This window comes from Lygodium microphyllum, chromosome 21 (assembly GCF_053477565.2).
Source record: "Lygodium microphyllum isolate KBCC chromosome 21, Lygodium_microphyllum_v1.1.10, whole genome shotgun sequence".
In the NCBI taxonomy this organism is placed as follows: Eukaryota; Viridiplantae; Streptophyta; class Polypodiopsida; order Schizaeales; family Lygodiaceae; genus Lygodium; species Lygodium microphyllum.
This window is the reverse complement of record NC_141155.1, coordinates 131990244-132005763: the sequence shown is the minus strand read 5'-3', so window position 1 is coordinate 132005763 and position 15520 is coordinate 131990244. Positions and strand designations below refer to the sequence as shown.

The 15520-nt window shown below is 37.7% G+C and overlaps 1 protein-coding gene across 4 annotated transcripts in view; it reads right to left on the bottom strand.

Annotated features, from left to right (window-relative positions):
• ATXR2 (histone-lysine N-methyltransferase ATXR2) overlaps positions 1 to 5060 on the bottom strand; it is a 247580-nt gene extending 242520 nt beyond the window's left edge. For 2 of the 4 annotated variants that reach the window (XM_087661179.1, XM_087661178.1), the window contains exon 1: positions 4740 to 5060. Coding sequence is in view for 2 of the 4 variants with exons in the window: in XM_087661178.1 (XP_087517304.1) it covers positions 4740 to 4838 (99 nt within the window). In the remaining 2 variants the exon portion in view is untranslated. The remainder of the gene's footprint in view (positions 1 to 4739) is intronic. The other 2 variants (XM_087661181.1, XM_087661180.1) reach the window with 1 other exon arrangement.
• Between the last annotated feature and the right edge of the window lie 10460 nt (positions 5061 to 15520).

Below are 15520 nucleotides of genomic sequence, written 5' to 3'. Positions count from 1 at the left end.
CATTCGAGGCTTTACCTGATTTCGAACCATATTACAAATGTATGTATGAGGAGAATGAACAAAACTGGAAATAACTTCATGCAGACCTAGCAACAATCTATAGTATTCAAGACACGTCTGAATAATAGATGTGGGCTCAATAACCATATCACCCTACTCATTCATCAATTGCACAATATTCTTTTAGGCATATTTCTAGTGTAGATGAGCAAAAATATGATGAGTCTGACAATTATTATCATGCAAAGCATCCAAACAAGTAAACAATTTGTACTTAACATATTCTTCCTCTTAAAGAGCTTAGACTCTACATTTCAACCATTCGGAACATGTGACCAAGTCATCAAAATTATCCCCGACCTGTTGTATATTGACCAATTGTTTCAGCAAAGAGTGTAAATAATGCAATTCAGCACGAAAGCAGAGGCATTCTGAATACCATATTATCAGGACAAAGCTCGAGCATTATCCCTAAAAACAAGCCATGCATTAATACCCCCAAACAAAACCTGTGTGGTAAACTCATCAATCAACTACTGCATGCACCCAAGGAGCTAATCACTCGATAGAAAGGACTGATTAAAATATAAAGGCAAGCGAGCGAGCAAAGCCTTGAAGGCATGTACGAGTTGATGAGTCGTTTCCAAAACCAAGGGGTAATGATCTGAAAGGACATGATGCCTCTCCACCCACATGTCAATCTTAGTTGGAAGAAAAGAATCACTTTGGCAAATGTACATTCTATCCAAACGAGCCTAGGTTTCCGAATGTTGAAGACATCGGTATGTAAATCCTAACTCATAAGGATGAGACCATGACCACATGTCCTGTTTCAAAGCCAAGTCAGCCATAGCATCCCATCCTTGACGCTCAAGACCATCCATACCGGAGTTTGGCAAAGTCGCCTAATCCATAGACACATTGACATTGAAGTCACCCATAAGAAGCCCCTAACATGCCATGAAAAGGGATTGCAAATCTTCCCAAAGCTGACAATGATCACGGGCTGTATTGGGAGCCTCCACACCTACCAACCACAAGACCTCCCCCTCATACATAATCTTCATGGCCAGGAACCTGCCCCGAACATCCAAATGGACCAAAGAAGGCTGTAATGAAGACCGCACAGCCAACATAACTCTGGATTTATGAGGAGTCCACCACTAAAGAACATAGTAAAGTCCTTATAAACATAGGTGGAACTGGCCAATGAGTACTGTTTATGCCCTACTACACAAAAAATATCCCAATGACTTGTAAAGAAGATAGTTCTCCACAGCTTATACTACTTGCTAGCCACCGAAACCCCTTTCACATTCCATAAAGCAAGCCTCATGATGAATTAAGATGAATAAAGAGGAAAACTACAAGATCGCCGCTCTCCCTTTTGCATCCACAGCTCTCTCTCTCTCTCTCTCTCTCTCTCTCTCTCTCTCTCTCTCTCTCTCTCTCTCTCCATAATAGTTTATTGTATTAATCACGAATAAAGTACAAGATTACAAGATGTTGGATGGCTCTAGGCCTAGACTCAACAAATACTCTTTGAGACATCACAATCAAAGTACAAAGGAAATAGATGGGCTAGAGGGGGGCGTAACAAACTGCAACATGCCAAGAAAGCGAATCCTATCTAGGAAGAATATCCACCAACTCAATCAAGTCAAGCTACCAATGAAGAAGTCATTTCAAGCGGACCATATAACTTTGCACTCCTGATGAAGCATCAAAGATGAATGCATTCCTCATATTCCATATGTGCCAACAGCCCCAGAAACATAAGAAATAAAAGTGCACTTTCATATCAACCTGCACAAGATCTAGTAACTTGGAATGTCCAAAGACCTAATCTTTTGGAAACATTCATAGCCCAACCACTCAGAACCACATGGCCGATAGTAATGACCAACCCACTCGAGACCACTTGCGGGGGGGGGGAGAGAGAGAGAGAGAGCGATGATGGAGACTACGCACTCGCTTTGCCTTCCTGCTTGCCCTGTATTCAACCGGATTTGCAGCCACACTACCCTATAATGAAGCCCTCACAGTGCAACAGAGAACAAAACGCGAGCATCTGCAGGTTGCACCTATGGGGCGACCAGTCCTAACTTACACGCTTAATAATGTGCCCTATGCGCTATCTGCACTCCTTAAAGGCCTATCCTTGCATGCACAAATAGAGAGAATTGTTGCACGGAGAGAGAGAGAGAGAGAGAGAGAGAGAGAGAGAGAGTATGTCTGTTGCAGTTGGGTAGGCTCCCACTCCTGACCTACAAGCCAATTTCTGCGGCCCATCTACTGTACCTATGCCCTAAAACCTGCAATCAAATTGCTATCTATACCCTTTCTCTTGGCTCGCCCTTGTATGCACAAAGAGAGAGAGAGAGAGAGAACAATAGCAGCACAAACCATCATCAAAAGCTCTGAGACAAAGATTGTTGTGGGAGCATACCTATCTGTTGCGTGTCTTGGAATCCCTGCACTATAGAAATAGATAGATAGAGAGAGAGAGAGAGAGAGAGAAGCAACACAATGAGTGAGGAAGCGGCTTCAAAGGAAAACACATAGAGTGAGAGAGCATGTGTGTGATGGAGACCTCCTGTGGTATCGATATGGATTTTCTAGATCAACACTTGGTTGGGGTAGAAGGTAAAGATGATTTGGATTCAGATGAGGAATCTCAGGATGATGACATCCCTAGAGATGCTGGAGGTGATGAAGCAAGCAAACGTTGCAAGATAGTGAAGGAACCTACAGATATGGATGCTTTGGAACCCCCATAGTAGGGCAATTGCCCTCCTTTGCAAGAGCAAGGGGACAAGTACCAAGGTGGCATGTCTTAGGAAGCTATGTGTATCCCTTCCTCGCAAACACATCAAACTCTTCAATATATGCTTGCTAGCGCGAATAACCTTATGCATGATTACGCACATGCAAATGATGGAAAAGCAAGCTCTCTACTGGATGATGATTCTATGGTGGCAATCATGGAGACAAAATCATATTACAGCTGACTGCTGCCTTCCATGAGGGGGTAGCCATTCTTTTGATTCCCAATATTAGAGTGTGGTTGCAATCCATCCTTTTTATTAAAAATCTTAGGGCTGGCCTCTTCATGTGCAACTCAAAGTGGCACAATCTATCATGATTAGTGTTGTCTCTTATTTCCTACTCCTACTTTCTTTTGGACCGAGAAGTCTCTCTTGGAATTGGTGCAACCTATCTGTTTTATGTTATGGAAAAAGAAAGACAATCATTTGGGTTAGATGTGGATACCTTGCCAGTACATTACTACTCCGAAACAGTTGGACATAAATGCTTTATTGGATATTAATCTTCACATAACAACTCTGAGAATGGCACTTTTGCAAGCCCTTTGTATCCAAACTCATCCTTGGACTGATGTTGCAAAATTCTTCATCAAGGAGACTAGTATCTCCTATGGTCACACAATTATTTGAGCATCTTGATGGCATGTGTTGAATTCTACGAGGCCCCTTAAATTGTCTCAATCATTTCTTCTGACTCGTTTAATTGCCTCTTGGCAGCAAGAGAGACTACACTTTACAATTTGGTATCCTCTTGATCTCTAAAAGAAGGCTAATTCATTAGAAGCAAAAGTATTGGCCACATCCAAGCTACTTCATTGGCCAAATAAAGAAAATTTAATCGCATGCCTCAATTGGGGCTACAATCGATACATGATGTCATTCTTGGGCACTCCTGTCTTTATTTCTTTCTAGTGCATATGTCAGCATTCTCAGGTGCCTAGAGGCTAAAGCCAAATCTAGTCGACCCTACGAAACGAGCTTCAATGATATAATCCATTGTCTGCTTTTCAACCTATTTAATCGTGGCAAGTTTGGATGTTTGTGAAATCATATAATTTTTAGAAAAGGCCCACTTATCAGATCTACCATAAGATGGTAGAGGACAAGCAATGGGTCACTCAGAAAGCAAATAAAGTTTGGCATACCCAAGATGACAAAGAAAAGTGGCAAGATAGATTTCTTCAATTTTGGAGGTCCAAGATTCCTTATCAAGGAAAAGTTTTTGTGTGGAGACTTCTTATCGGTGATCTTCCTACTACGAATATCCTATGTGCCCGCAAGATCTCGCGGGGCCATTGTGTCTTTGCACTACTTGTGATGAGAAACCGATTCACCTCTTCATCTCTTGCCCTCTGGCGAGACAGATTTGGAGTTTTGTTTCCCATGTGTAGACATCAGCAACTCATCAACAAGAGAAGCCCATCCATTCTTGGGTCTTGGGCAGGATGTCTTCATTTTCTTCTTTGCACTGAGATTCTGCCCACTGCCTTTTCTGATTTCTCAAATGGACAGCTCTCTGGCACATTTGGCATATCCATAATGCCTTTATTTTTAACTTGGCTTCGAGTATTCATGGTCATATGGCCCGTGTTCAAGGATCACCCTTATGGCATATTTCTTCCATGATTTCAACAAGCAGAGTGTCCTCCCTAATGTGGCTTCTACTTGGCTAGATATTATTTGCTCTACTCCAATTCTGCAGCCAACACGAGACTTATGTGTTATTTTATAGTAGCCTTTTAGCTTTGACTTGTGCTTGACAAGATTTTCATGGCTGGCTAGAAGGCCTGATGTGAGACTTGTATCCATTTTGTTTGGATGACCTAAAGTCGAATGTAAATATTCCAACATTGATATGGGGGGCGCGGGGGCGAGAGAGAGAGAGAGAGAGAGAGAGAGACGCTCTCGTACCTCCATAGCTTCTGGGGTGGGGGTGGCCAAAAGACGGGAAACGGTGTGTGCTTCTGTCTCCTCGATCTCCTCCGAGCTGGGAATCCGACGCTGCTCCATCGATCCACAGACAATCCTTAATTCACAAGAGTGACTGAAGTGTCTTCACCTTGCATGTGAGCTTTTGCCATTAAGACTTATAATCACAAGGGTTTAGGGATCAAATAACTTCACGATAACAAGGAACTCTTTGCAAATTTGGGATAGGGTTGCTCTCAATGATCTTTCAATCGTTATGACCACCAACCCAGGGGATACTTTCTCCATCACTAATGAACTATTCAAAAGGAGGATGAATCCATGATGTGTTGTCGTTATTAATAGGCTTAAGAAATCATCATGATTTGTCCATCCATTTTTGGGATGGAAATATCATTCCATATGGTATAATCTCCTTCACTCTAGACCAATGTTATCCTAAATTTTGTTGTTTTAATCTAAACTAGAAAGCCACAACTAATCTTTGATCGGAATTTTTGTCCATGCATAGTGGCTCCTTGGCTTCATCCCACACAAAAACAAATACAATAAGCAAGTCGAGTTCATATCAAGTAACTTATTAAATTATCTTGAATTGTTGAGATCGTATACAAATGTGCATACCTCACCCACTCTTCCCCCCCCCCCCCCCCCCCCCTTTGACCATAACTTCTTTATATGAGTGCAAATGCCATATTTCTTTCCATAGTCTCCAAATTAGTCATATCCTTATCAGTTTATGCTTCCTAAATTTTGCTTATAACAATACATTTGTTCAAAGCCTAATATTCAAGAAAAGAACAAATAGTAGATATAAAATACAAGTTACTTATGAAGTAAGCCTTAAATGACCTCTAATCACCACTCCCAAAATGCGATGTTAGTCATGCCTCTGCTAATACTTGTACTACCTCCTATTGCTTCCACTCCTCCACCTCTATGTTGAGTTGCCTTTGCTCATCCTTTGTCAACCATGATGATAGACCATCAAGTCATCTTTAATGAAGTTGATGTGCCATGTGCTCACACTGATTTGCTAATGTTGTTGTTGGATCTTCCTTGGACCACATGTTTGCAAGGGCATGTAACAAATCAATCTTAACAAATGGTGTATCAATCTCATTGAAGACACACTTGATGATCTGGGTAACTCCCAATGGAACAAGGAGGTATGTACATAGAGAATGGACCCAGGTAAGGTTTGAATGTGTGGTGGTCTCATGGTGGTATTCATCAAGTTTATCAATACAACATAGATTGACTAACAATTACACCTCAAGAAGGTACATGTCACATTCCAAAGCTATGATTGAAGAAGCGCTTCAAGAACAAGCACTTGAGCATATTAGTACATACCACAATGTCTCCGAGTCTTTCCTCCATGACAAACCAATTTGAAAAGGAGTTTGAGGAGCTTTTGTATCACCAAAGTGAAGTTTATTACCCATTGAAATACTCAGAGTAAATGTGTGGACACTGACTAAGTCAATTGGCACCCTAATGTTCACTCCAAAGAATCCATAGGTAATAAGATCCATGATGGTAATGGAATCATTACTATCATGAGCTACCTCTCAACTTTAGTTTGCCATTGTGGTGAGACAAAGAGACTTAGAAAACCCATTCAAGATAACACTTGTTTTTTAAAAAGTTCAAAACATGGCTTATGTATGCAATCACAATTACTTAGAATCTTGGCAATGTAATCATAGAGTTAATTTATATCCTACAAATAGGCTTGAAGGACACCATCACTCATTCAAGTGTAGCCCTTGAAATCCATGAATCCCATATACACGTTTTGATTTTATCACGAGTTAACTCGAAAGACATCACGGTTAGTCAAATAACACTTAATAGTACAAAAAACCAATTAAAAGAAGAGCGTGAGCAACTAAAAAGAAGAAGAGAAGTTAAAATACTAAGACCATTTATAAGAAGGCAATTCGAACATTGGGCCCAATTTTAGAGGTTCTAACTTGGCAAAAACTCTAGCAAGATGACAAGCTTCTCCTACGCTTCCCCAACAATATGCATGCATGCATTATAAAGACGATCAACTTTATTGCTCCAATCTTCACATTATCTAAGAAGCACATGTTTATTGTATTCAATGTGTGATCTCATTGATCATAAAGTGCAATGCAAGAACAATTATTGTGATTGTAATAGCCTCGGCTGCTTCTACCTACAAAAACAATATGTAGTACCAAGTGAGGAGCGATAACATTAACTCCCTCCATAATGTTTGCCTATGTCTTATTTGCTTTGCGACTTACTAGAGTGGGCAAAGGCTCGTCACCACTCAAGTTGTATTACAGGGTTAGAATCTCCTTGATCAAGCATGAGACTATAAAAAGAGAATGGAAGAAAGAGTGTGCAAAGGAGAAATGGATATTTTCAAGACAAAGTGATGGGAGAATCCATTATAGCATGAGAAGGGATATTGTTTGTGCAAACCTTGAATTGAGATCACATAATTTTGATTACCAACAACAAATCAAGTGTTTTCAAGATCTACGAGCAAAGGAACCAGCCAATCCTTTGTTTAAGACTCCAAGACATTGAGGAAACATATGGTTACATACTTTGTATCCATGAAAAATATGGTTACTTGCTTTGTATTTTGCTTGTGACTTTAGGTTTGAGATCAAGTCCATTTACTCCTAAAGAAGAATCCTACAAGAAGAGACACAAATTCTTTGGAAACCTACCACTAATAGAGAGCAATAAAGGCTTGGATAAGTTGCCCCACATTGATCAAATAACAGATTCTAGTCTCATTGAGCCTTCAATTCTTATTACTAGTCTTTGACCATTAGAGCTCAAGTCAATCAAACCCTAGGCATTAGGTCACTAAACCCTACCAACACTCCTTATTATCCTCAACCGTGCACGCTAGTGAGGGTTTTTGCCTAGTAGTCAAGCATGTATCAGCATGTTAACCCTAATCTTTGAAGAATAAATGTAAAAAGTTAAAGGTGGTAAAAAAAGAAGACAAAGCTAGTTAAGAATATGTGATTTGTATAAGGAAGAAACTTGTACTATACATCAAAAGCAAGGCCACATTGGTCAATTCAAACTTTAGTTGTGTCAAAATGAAGTAGATCAAAGCACTAATCAATAAAATAGAAGATCACAAACACAAGGTAAACCCACAGGTCTTCCATATATGTACTTTCTAGCATGCACAACAATGCCACTATGTTGAGAGTCCCCAAAGCTCAATAGAGGAACCAATTATTGAGTTTGTAGCCAATTGGAACTTGAATAGTTATTTGTTGGAGGCATGAGGTTGTAATCAAGCTACAAAAGATAACCTAAGGATCCAAAGATTCATATCCCAAATGAGCCTTGATGGCACCCATCAGAGATGCTCTCGAGGACCCTCACACATCATCTAATATAGAGGGAGTTGCACAAATCCAAGGTTTAGGTGATTTCTATAGAAAGGGAGTTAGAATAATACACCAATAAGAAAAAGAAAAACTAGCATATGAGGCTAGAGAATCAAAATAAGCAAAGCAAAAAATAAAACCAACATTAGGGTCTAAGGCCAAAATGCTACTTTAGAGAAGGAATGAACTCAAGGAAGCTAGAAGAACCTAAGGAGGAGAGTCTAGGAGGTTAGAACCAGAGAACTCTCAACAAGAAAAGGAATTAAGGCAATCCAAGGATATTGTGAAGTTATCTAGAAAGTCTAAGGAAAGGGTAGATCTCAAAGAAGAGATTGAAGTGAAAATGGAATCAAAGTAGTCCAAAAAGAATGCTAAAACCTCAGAAGTACAAAAAGAGATCTTAAAAAGAAATGAGATAAGAGAGTTACAATAAGGCAACTAGGGAGTCCCATGAAGATAGACAAGGAAAGAATAAGCTGAGAGAATGGAGTTGGTGATCATGCCTCAACTAGAGGTTGGCTAAAATTCAATTTGTTAAAGTTCTTTGAACATTAAAAGAAGTACAACTATTTTCACAATACTGAAGTTCTTTACCTCTAAACATATTTCAAAGTTAGCTACAATAGATACAGTAACATGGAATAGTCACATCCAAACTTCTTGTAATTTCTTTCCTTTCTAATTTGATCCATTAAAATTCTTTGAGCATTCAAAAAAGTACTGCTATCTCAAAGCTACAGTAGGAGTGTTACTAACACTACAATAATATATATGAAACTAATTCAAGTCACATTGTGCTCCACACTAAAATCCACGTCTATAGAATTCTAAATATGAACTTGATAAAGAATAGTAAGTTTTATGCAATACATCGATACTATTACACTCCTATTACAATAGGGTATCATATGTTATTGGCTTGAAGATCTTCGAGTTAAAAAATCAAGGGTATTATAAAACAGTGATTCATGAAAGCACGAGTAGGTATTAACATTGTATTAACATACATAGCATTGAATTCATATTCGATGTAAACTTTCATATGCAAGGCCGTATCCCTAAGGCAGATGTGCTTTCATTAAGAATTCATAGGACACTTTGGTTCCCCCCTCATGATACACTTGTCCACAAATTGATCCTTGACAGATTTGGTTTTCCTATTCAAAAAACTTACTGGAAAGAATGATGATCCTTTGCCAACATCAACTACTCTAACCATGGTGCTAGGTCTTTTGTCACATGGTCACACTATTCATGGATGCTCCTCAATGAGTGTACAGTGTAATGAAAGTTCCTTTTCTATTGTACATGCATGTGTACTAATTGACATTGATAAGTAAGACATCCTCGTCCTTGTAGTGTGAAAGTAGTCCTAGGAAATTATGTAGGGTTTTAAAAAATATGGGCTTGGTGGATTGAAATTCATAATTCACTACCTCACATAATTCTCATCCAAACCAACCACTTAATATTCACAAAACAAGCACATGTTCTCTTTTCCAGGTTCCTTCATAGGGTGGAACTTGAGATGTATACATCAACCCAGTGGCATATCCAAGCTAAGAATGATATTACATAATTACATATAAAGAGCCTCCTACCTCCCATTTTATCAAACACATAAAAAGCCCCAAATTTTAATTAGTATGATCATACACAATATTTGCAAATCATAAATTCATGCACCTACACATTCAACCATCACGTACTTGGAACCTAATTTATGCATTACAGTATATTCATGTGTATCTATAGTTGAAATGTTGGCATTCTCAATTATATGAAAGTAGTAAAGACATGATTCATGTTTAGTATAAGGTGATTTTGAGCAACATTATCCCTTCTAGTAAACTTCAATAGAGGACATACTTAGGGGGGACTCACTCAATCTTAATCTCCTCGACTGCAATTATTGGTGGCATGGATTTCTTCCTTTTTGTTTAAAAAAGACATTGAGTTATGTAGGACTTCTTTTTTGGGACTGTTCATAGTATCTAAACAAAAATATAAATGCATGACACTGTTTTTATATCATTTGATTGAAACCTAGAAATGGGTACAAGTTCGTTGAAGGCACATTTGGTAAGAAAGAAGATAGTCTAGCCATTACATTTTTTGCATAGAATATAGCTAGTGTTATGACTTTTGCAAGCTTTAAACTTAGAGTTATGGGTGGGATGATCTATAGGATCTAATATAGTACTTTGTTAGGTCCAATGTCTCGTGTAGAAGATGAGGTAGTAGTTGCTAGATTTTGATGAGTTGGTGTTTGGTGTACTTTCTCCCCCAAACTGTTGGACTAGACCTTGATTTACTATATTTTTCCTTATAGTTCCATTTGAAAAAAATTAGATATAAAAGTTTCATAGTTATTAAAGAACTACTAATAAGACGATTCTAGACATGAGAACTACCTATAAGGTAGGTGGAATGAAATAAGAACTACCTACAATGTAGTTTTAGACAAAAAATGGTACATATAAGGTTTCTACATAGAAGTAGGACTTGTCATAAGGTAGTCTTGGATATAAGATGGACAAAATAACTATTTATAGTGTAGTTCTAGACAAAAGAAGAACTCCCTATTCTACACCAAAGAAAACTACATGTATTGTAGTAAAAGTATATGTTAGGCAGTTCTACATAGGAAAATGATTCTTCATCTGTATAGAACTATCTTATAAATAGTTCTCCTTTTGTCTAGAACTACACATAGGAAATTTTGTACAAAAGGGAACTACATGTAATGCTATTGAAGTATATGTTAGGTAGTTCTACATAGGAAACTATATGTAAGGTAGTTTTGGAGAGATGTAACATGATTTTTCATATATTCATGTTTTGTTCAGAATTTCTTCTTTTGTCCAAAACCACCTTGTAAGTTGTTCTTTTTTTGTCCAAAAGTACCTTATAGATAGTTTTTCAACAATGGTGAGATCCTTATATAGGCTATAGAAGTGAAAATTTGATCACTAAGAGCATTACATTGATGTTTCTTTGAAGCTTCTATGAAATCTCTCAAAAGTATCAAGGAATCTACCTTCATGAGATACATTCTCTACATCTCTTTTTATTTGGTTGACTACATCAACACCTTGCTATGAGATTTCCTCCATCAGCTTGACAAAATCACTTCCAAGGCAACTATTATTCTTTTCTTCAAGTAGTACATATAGTAGTTTAAGCACGTTAGGTCTACTTTTGCATCAACAAATGTGCTTGGTATGATACTTGTTGGGCTAGGATAACTTGGTGTCCCTTCAACCTTTTTCAATTTCACAAGTCTCGTGAATATTTGAAGATATTGTTGTGAATAGTGGTTCCCACCTTCATAGAGCTTTTCCCTATTCCTAGCTTTCTATCAAGCCTTTCATAGGGAAAAGCTCTACTTGTCTCAACGTAAGAGAGCAGTGAGACTGGATTTCTCCTCCTCAATCAAGTCATCAGCTATAAAGACAGGTCGAGGCATCTCCCCTTCCTTAGCTAGATTAACCTCCTTGACTTTGGCTGGTCCTTCTATTGGTTCACTCGTCTAACCATGTCATTTGGCTCCTAGCAAGATTGCTACTCTCTCACTCTTCCTATACTTTATGAATCATTTCGGTAGGTCTTGTGGCGTTCTTTGCTCCTCAACTTCAACTATCCCCTTCGTTTCTCCTTCAACCTTCAGCGCAATGGATCGGTAGGTCCCCCTTGGTACATCTGGTCTTAGATAGGCAGTTGAGAACACTTGAAGGTGTTGTTGTGAACCCCCCCTAGTACCACCGTCATAGGGAAAAGCTCTACTTGTCTCATGTGGACAGGTTTCCTTAAGTACTTGTCTATTTTTTGCATGAGGAATGAATGCACATCATCACAGTTTGAATGGCATGTATTGTCATCCTATGATCTACAAGAGCTTCTTTGCTTCTCTGTTGCATCAATTGAATTAGCTTCTAATATTGGATAATACATAGAGATTGCTTTTAGCAAGCCATCATAAAATTTAGCCTTCATGTATTATGATAGATCTACTTGCAACAATGACTCCAAGTCTTCTTGTAGATTAAGAAAGAAAAGCATAAGTATTTGCAACTCATAAAAGGGAATATTTCTATAGATCCCAACTATGATAATTAAGTTGTATTGAAGTACACACAAAAAAAGGTCCCCAAGATAATACAAGGAGAAGTGGATATCTTACTTCTTAATAGGTATATCACAAATTACTATATCTATAATGACAAAGTTGTGACGGTAAGGAAAAACATAATGACCAGTACTTAAAGGAACTTGTCCACATCCTATTGTACCTAACTAAAATTAAAAAGTTGTTAAGGTAACGACAAACATTGATTAGTTCTTAAGGTAAAATAACAAAGTTGTTAAGGTAAGGACAAACTTGTTGACAAGTAGTTAAGGAAAAGTGTCTGCATCCTATTCTATGTTAACCACATATAATGTAGTTTGTGATTTCCTAGGTACGCTAGGTTCTACCTTAAGTGCTAGTCATTGTAGTTTTTCCATATCTAGGTAGTCTTAACTTCCACCTATTGACTACTAGTCACGGTAGTTTGTGGTATTTGTGATATGAAGGTAGTGTAGATTCTACCTTAACAATTTGTCATTGTAGTCTATGATTATCCATGTAGTATGTGATATGAAAGTAGTATAGGTGCTAGGTTAACAATTAGTCATGGAATTCTATGATTATCCATGTAGTCTAAACTCTACCTTGAACTTCTTGTCATTATAGTCTATGGTAGCCTGTTGTAGAGTCTAAATTCTGCATTACTCCATTGTAGTTTTTGATTTCCTAATAGTGTTAATTTTACCTCGCACTAGTTATCAGATGTAGTTTGAGGTTACTTACATAGTCTAAATTCTACGTTAACAACTAGTCATTGTGGTCTATTATTGCTTAACTAGTCTTAAATCTAACTTAACTACTTTCCATTGCAATCTATCATTACCTAGCCTAAATTCAACCTTAACTACCTATTAATTCAATCTAGGATTACTTGAATACTACATTTACTACCTATCATTATAGTTTACAACTACCTAGTACTCTATACATCACCTTGCACTATATTTAAAAATGAGCATGAATAATATGATTTACATAATATGATAATTAACATGAATAATATGAAAATTCTACCTTTAGGACTTTCATACCAAGCTTTGTTCGTGAACTACCATCACCCAATAAAGCCAAGTTTTCATGGAAGGTAAAGATTTTAGCATCAATTCTCATTTTGTCTCCTACCAAGGAGAGATATTTTTTATTTGTTTGAAGTAGCTCTATCCTTGACACTAGTACTACAATGACATTTGAGACTCCCTCACTTCTGAACACATTATCTCATTTCTCCTAAAACCCTATTCTTTAAAAAAAGAGCATAAATAATTCTTAAAGATCGACCTTTGATTTTACAACTAATGATGTAGCATGTGCCACTTGTGCATTGGATATCTCCTTATGCAATAAGGATATTGTGTCTTACTTCTCATTCTCTTCTTTGATATTAGCCAACATTGTGTGTTTTATCTAATTCCTTGTTTGACATGTGGATTGATGAACTTGTAGTTGGAGCATTTGAAAGTCTCCAAGTTTCCATATTTCTTTCTATGGCCCTAGACTCAATCTTACAATGCTCTAAAACTAACTCTTCAAACACCACCCAAGCAATTTCATGGGAAGAGGGGTTTGCTTGGGTTGCACTACATCTCTTATATGAAAAACATACTATACATTTTTAAGTGATCTCATTATTCAGTGGTGGTTCTCGATAGACCATGTGGTATAACAATTTGCAATCTTTAACAAGGTTTGATTACAACATGTACAATTAAACCCTTGGTCCATTTGCCATGTGGCATGTAAAATTCACATCTTATTGCACTTGGTTCATTCACATAATTTAACATCACAATATTCAAATAGAAGAAATAGTCATTCATCAAACGATCTTTATTTAGCCACTCAAACTCAGGTACATCTTCCTAATGGATGTGTTGATAGAGCTTCCCTCTAAGTTGAGGCCATTCTCAATATGGAGTTCCTCCTTTGTGCAATAGAAGCATTTCACCTTTGGGTACTCAAATTCTTTTTAGCTTCTTGCATGACATAATAGCTAGTACACATGAGACTTTAGTCAAACCCTTTCAAAAGGAAAACACATAAGCATAGACAGTGTAAAAACATTGTTCCTCTTATTGTTGGCCCACTAAAGACTCATTTTCTTTTGGAGTATATTTGGGGTTGCACTCTATGGGATGGAATTCTCATATTTCTTCTTTTTGTGCACAACAAACGAGGTTTAGAAACCACAAACCATGTGGAGAAGCATGCATGCATTTATCCATGCAAACAAGTTTGCCAACTTATAAGTGCTTTAACCTCAACAAATAGATTACAAATATGCAAAACATTCATCTATTAGTGTCAACCTGAGCACACAAATTACATCAATAGATTACATTCTGGTTCCAAATTGATCATAATCCTTTCATGCAAATAGAGTGATGATCACACATGTTAGATCAACAAATTGCATTGGCTAGATTTATATTGCTTACAATGCCTTTAAATGTAAATGTTAATGTTGTAGACTTTGTTCTAGAGCAAATGAGTCACACCAACCTATAGATTCTATTGATATTTTAATAGCCAAGATGACAACAATAAACCCAACATTAATTAGCTTATAAATATGCAACCAAGCAAAATATTCTATTTTATGAGATAAAATGCATGTAAAAAAATATTTTTAATGGGATCAACCCCAATATACTAACAAAGTATTCTATGCAATATTTGAAGAACTTCAAAACACAACAAAAAATTAAACTTGCAGCTATTACATTCAATGCATGATTCACGCACACACACACACACACACGCACGCACGCGCACGCACGCACACGCACATGCACACGCACACGCACGCACGCACGCACACACACACACACACACACACACACACACACACACACACACAGAGAGAGAGAGAGAGAGAGAGAGAGAGAGAGAGAGAGAGAGAGAGAGAGAGAGAGAGAGAGAGAGAGAGAGAGAGAGAGAGAGAGAGAGAGAGAGAGAGAGAGAGTATCAAATGAGATTGTGCCTAACTAGGAGAGCCAAGACTTCTTAGGTATGCTTCACACTTTGAGGCACTAATTGCTATATGAGGTGGGTGTGCTACAAGGGTATCTAATGTGATAGGTCTTCTATGCAAATCTAGGGTATCTTGCATTGATGTGCCTTGCATTGTAATGTGGGGAATATGCTAGGGGTTTACGGGTAGAGTTTGCCACAATGAAAGCCACTAGGAGTCCCTAACTTGAGGACCCTTATGTGTAAAGATATTGCATGTACCTATT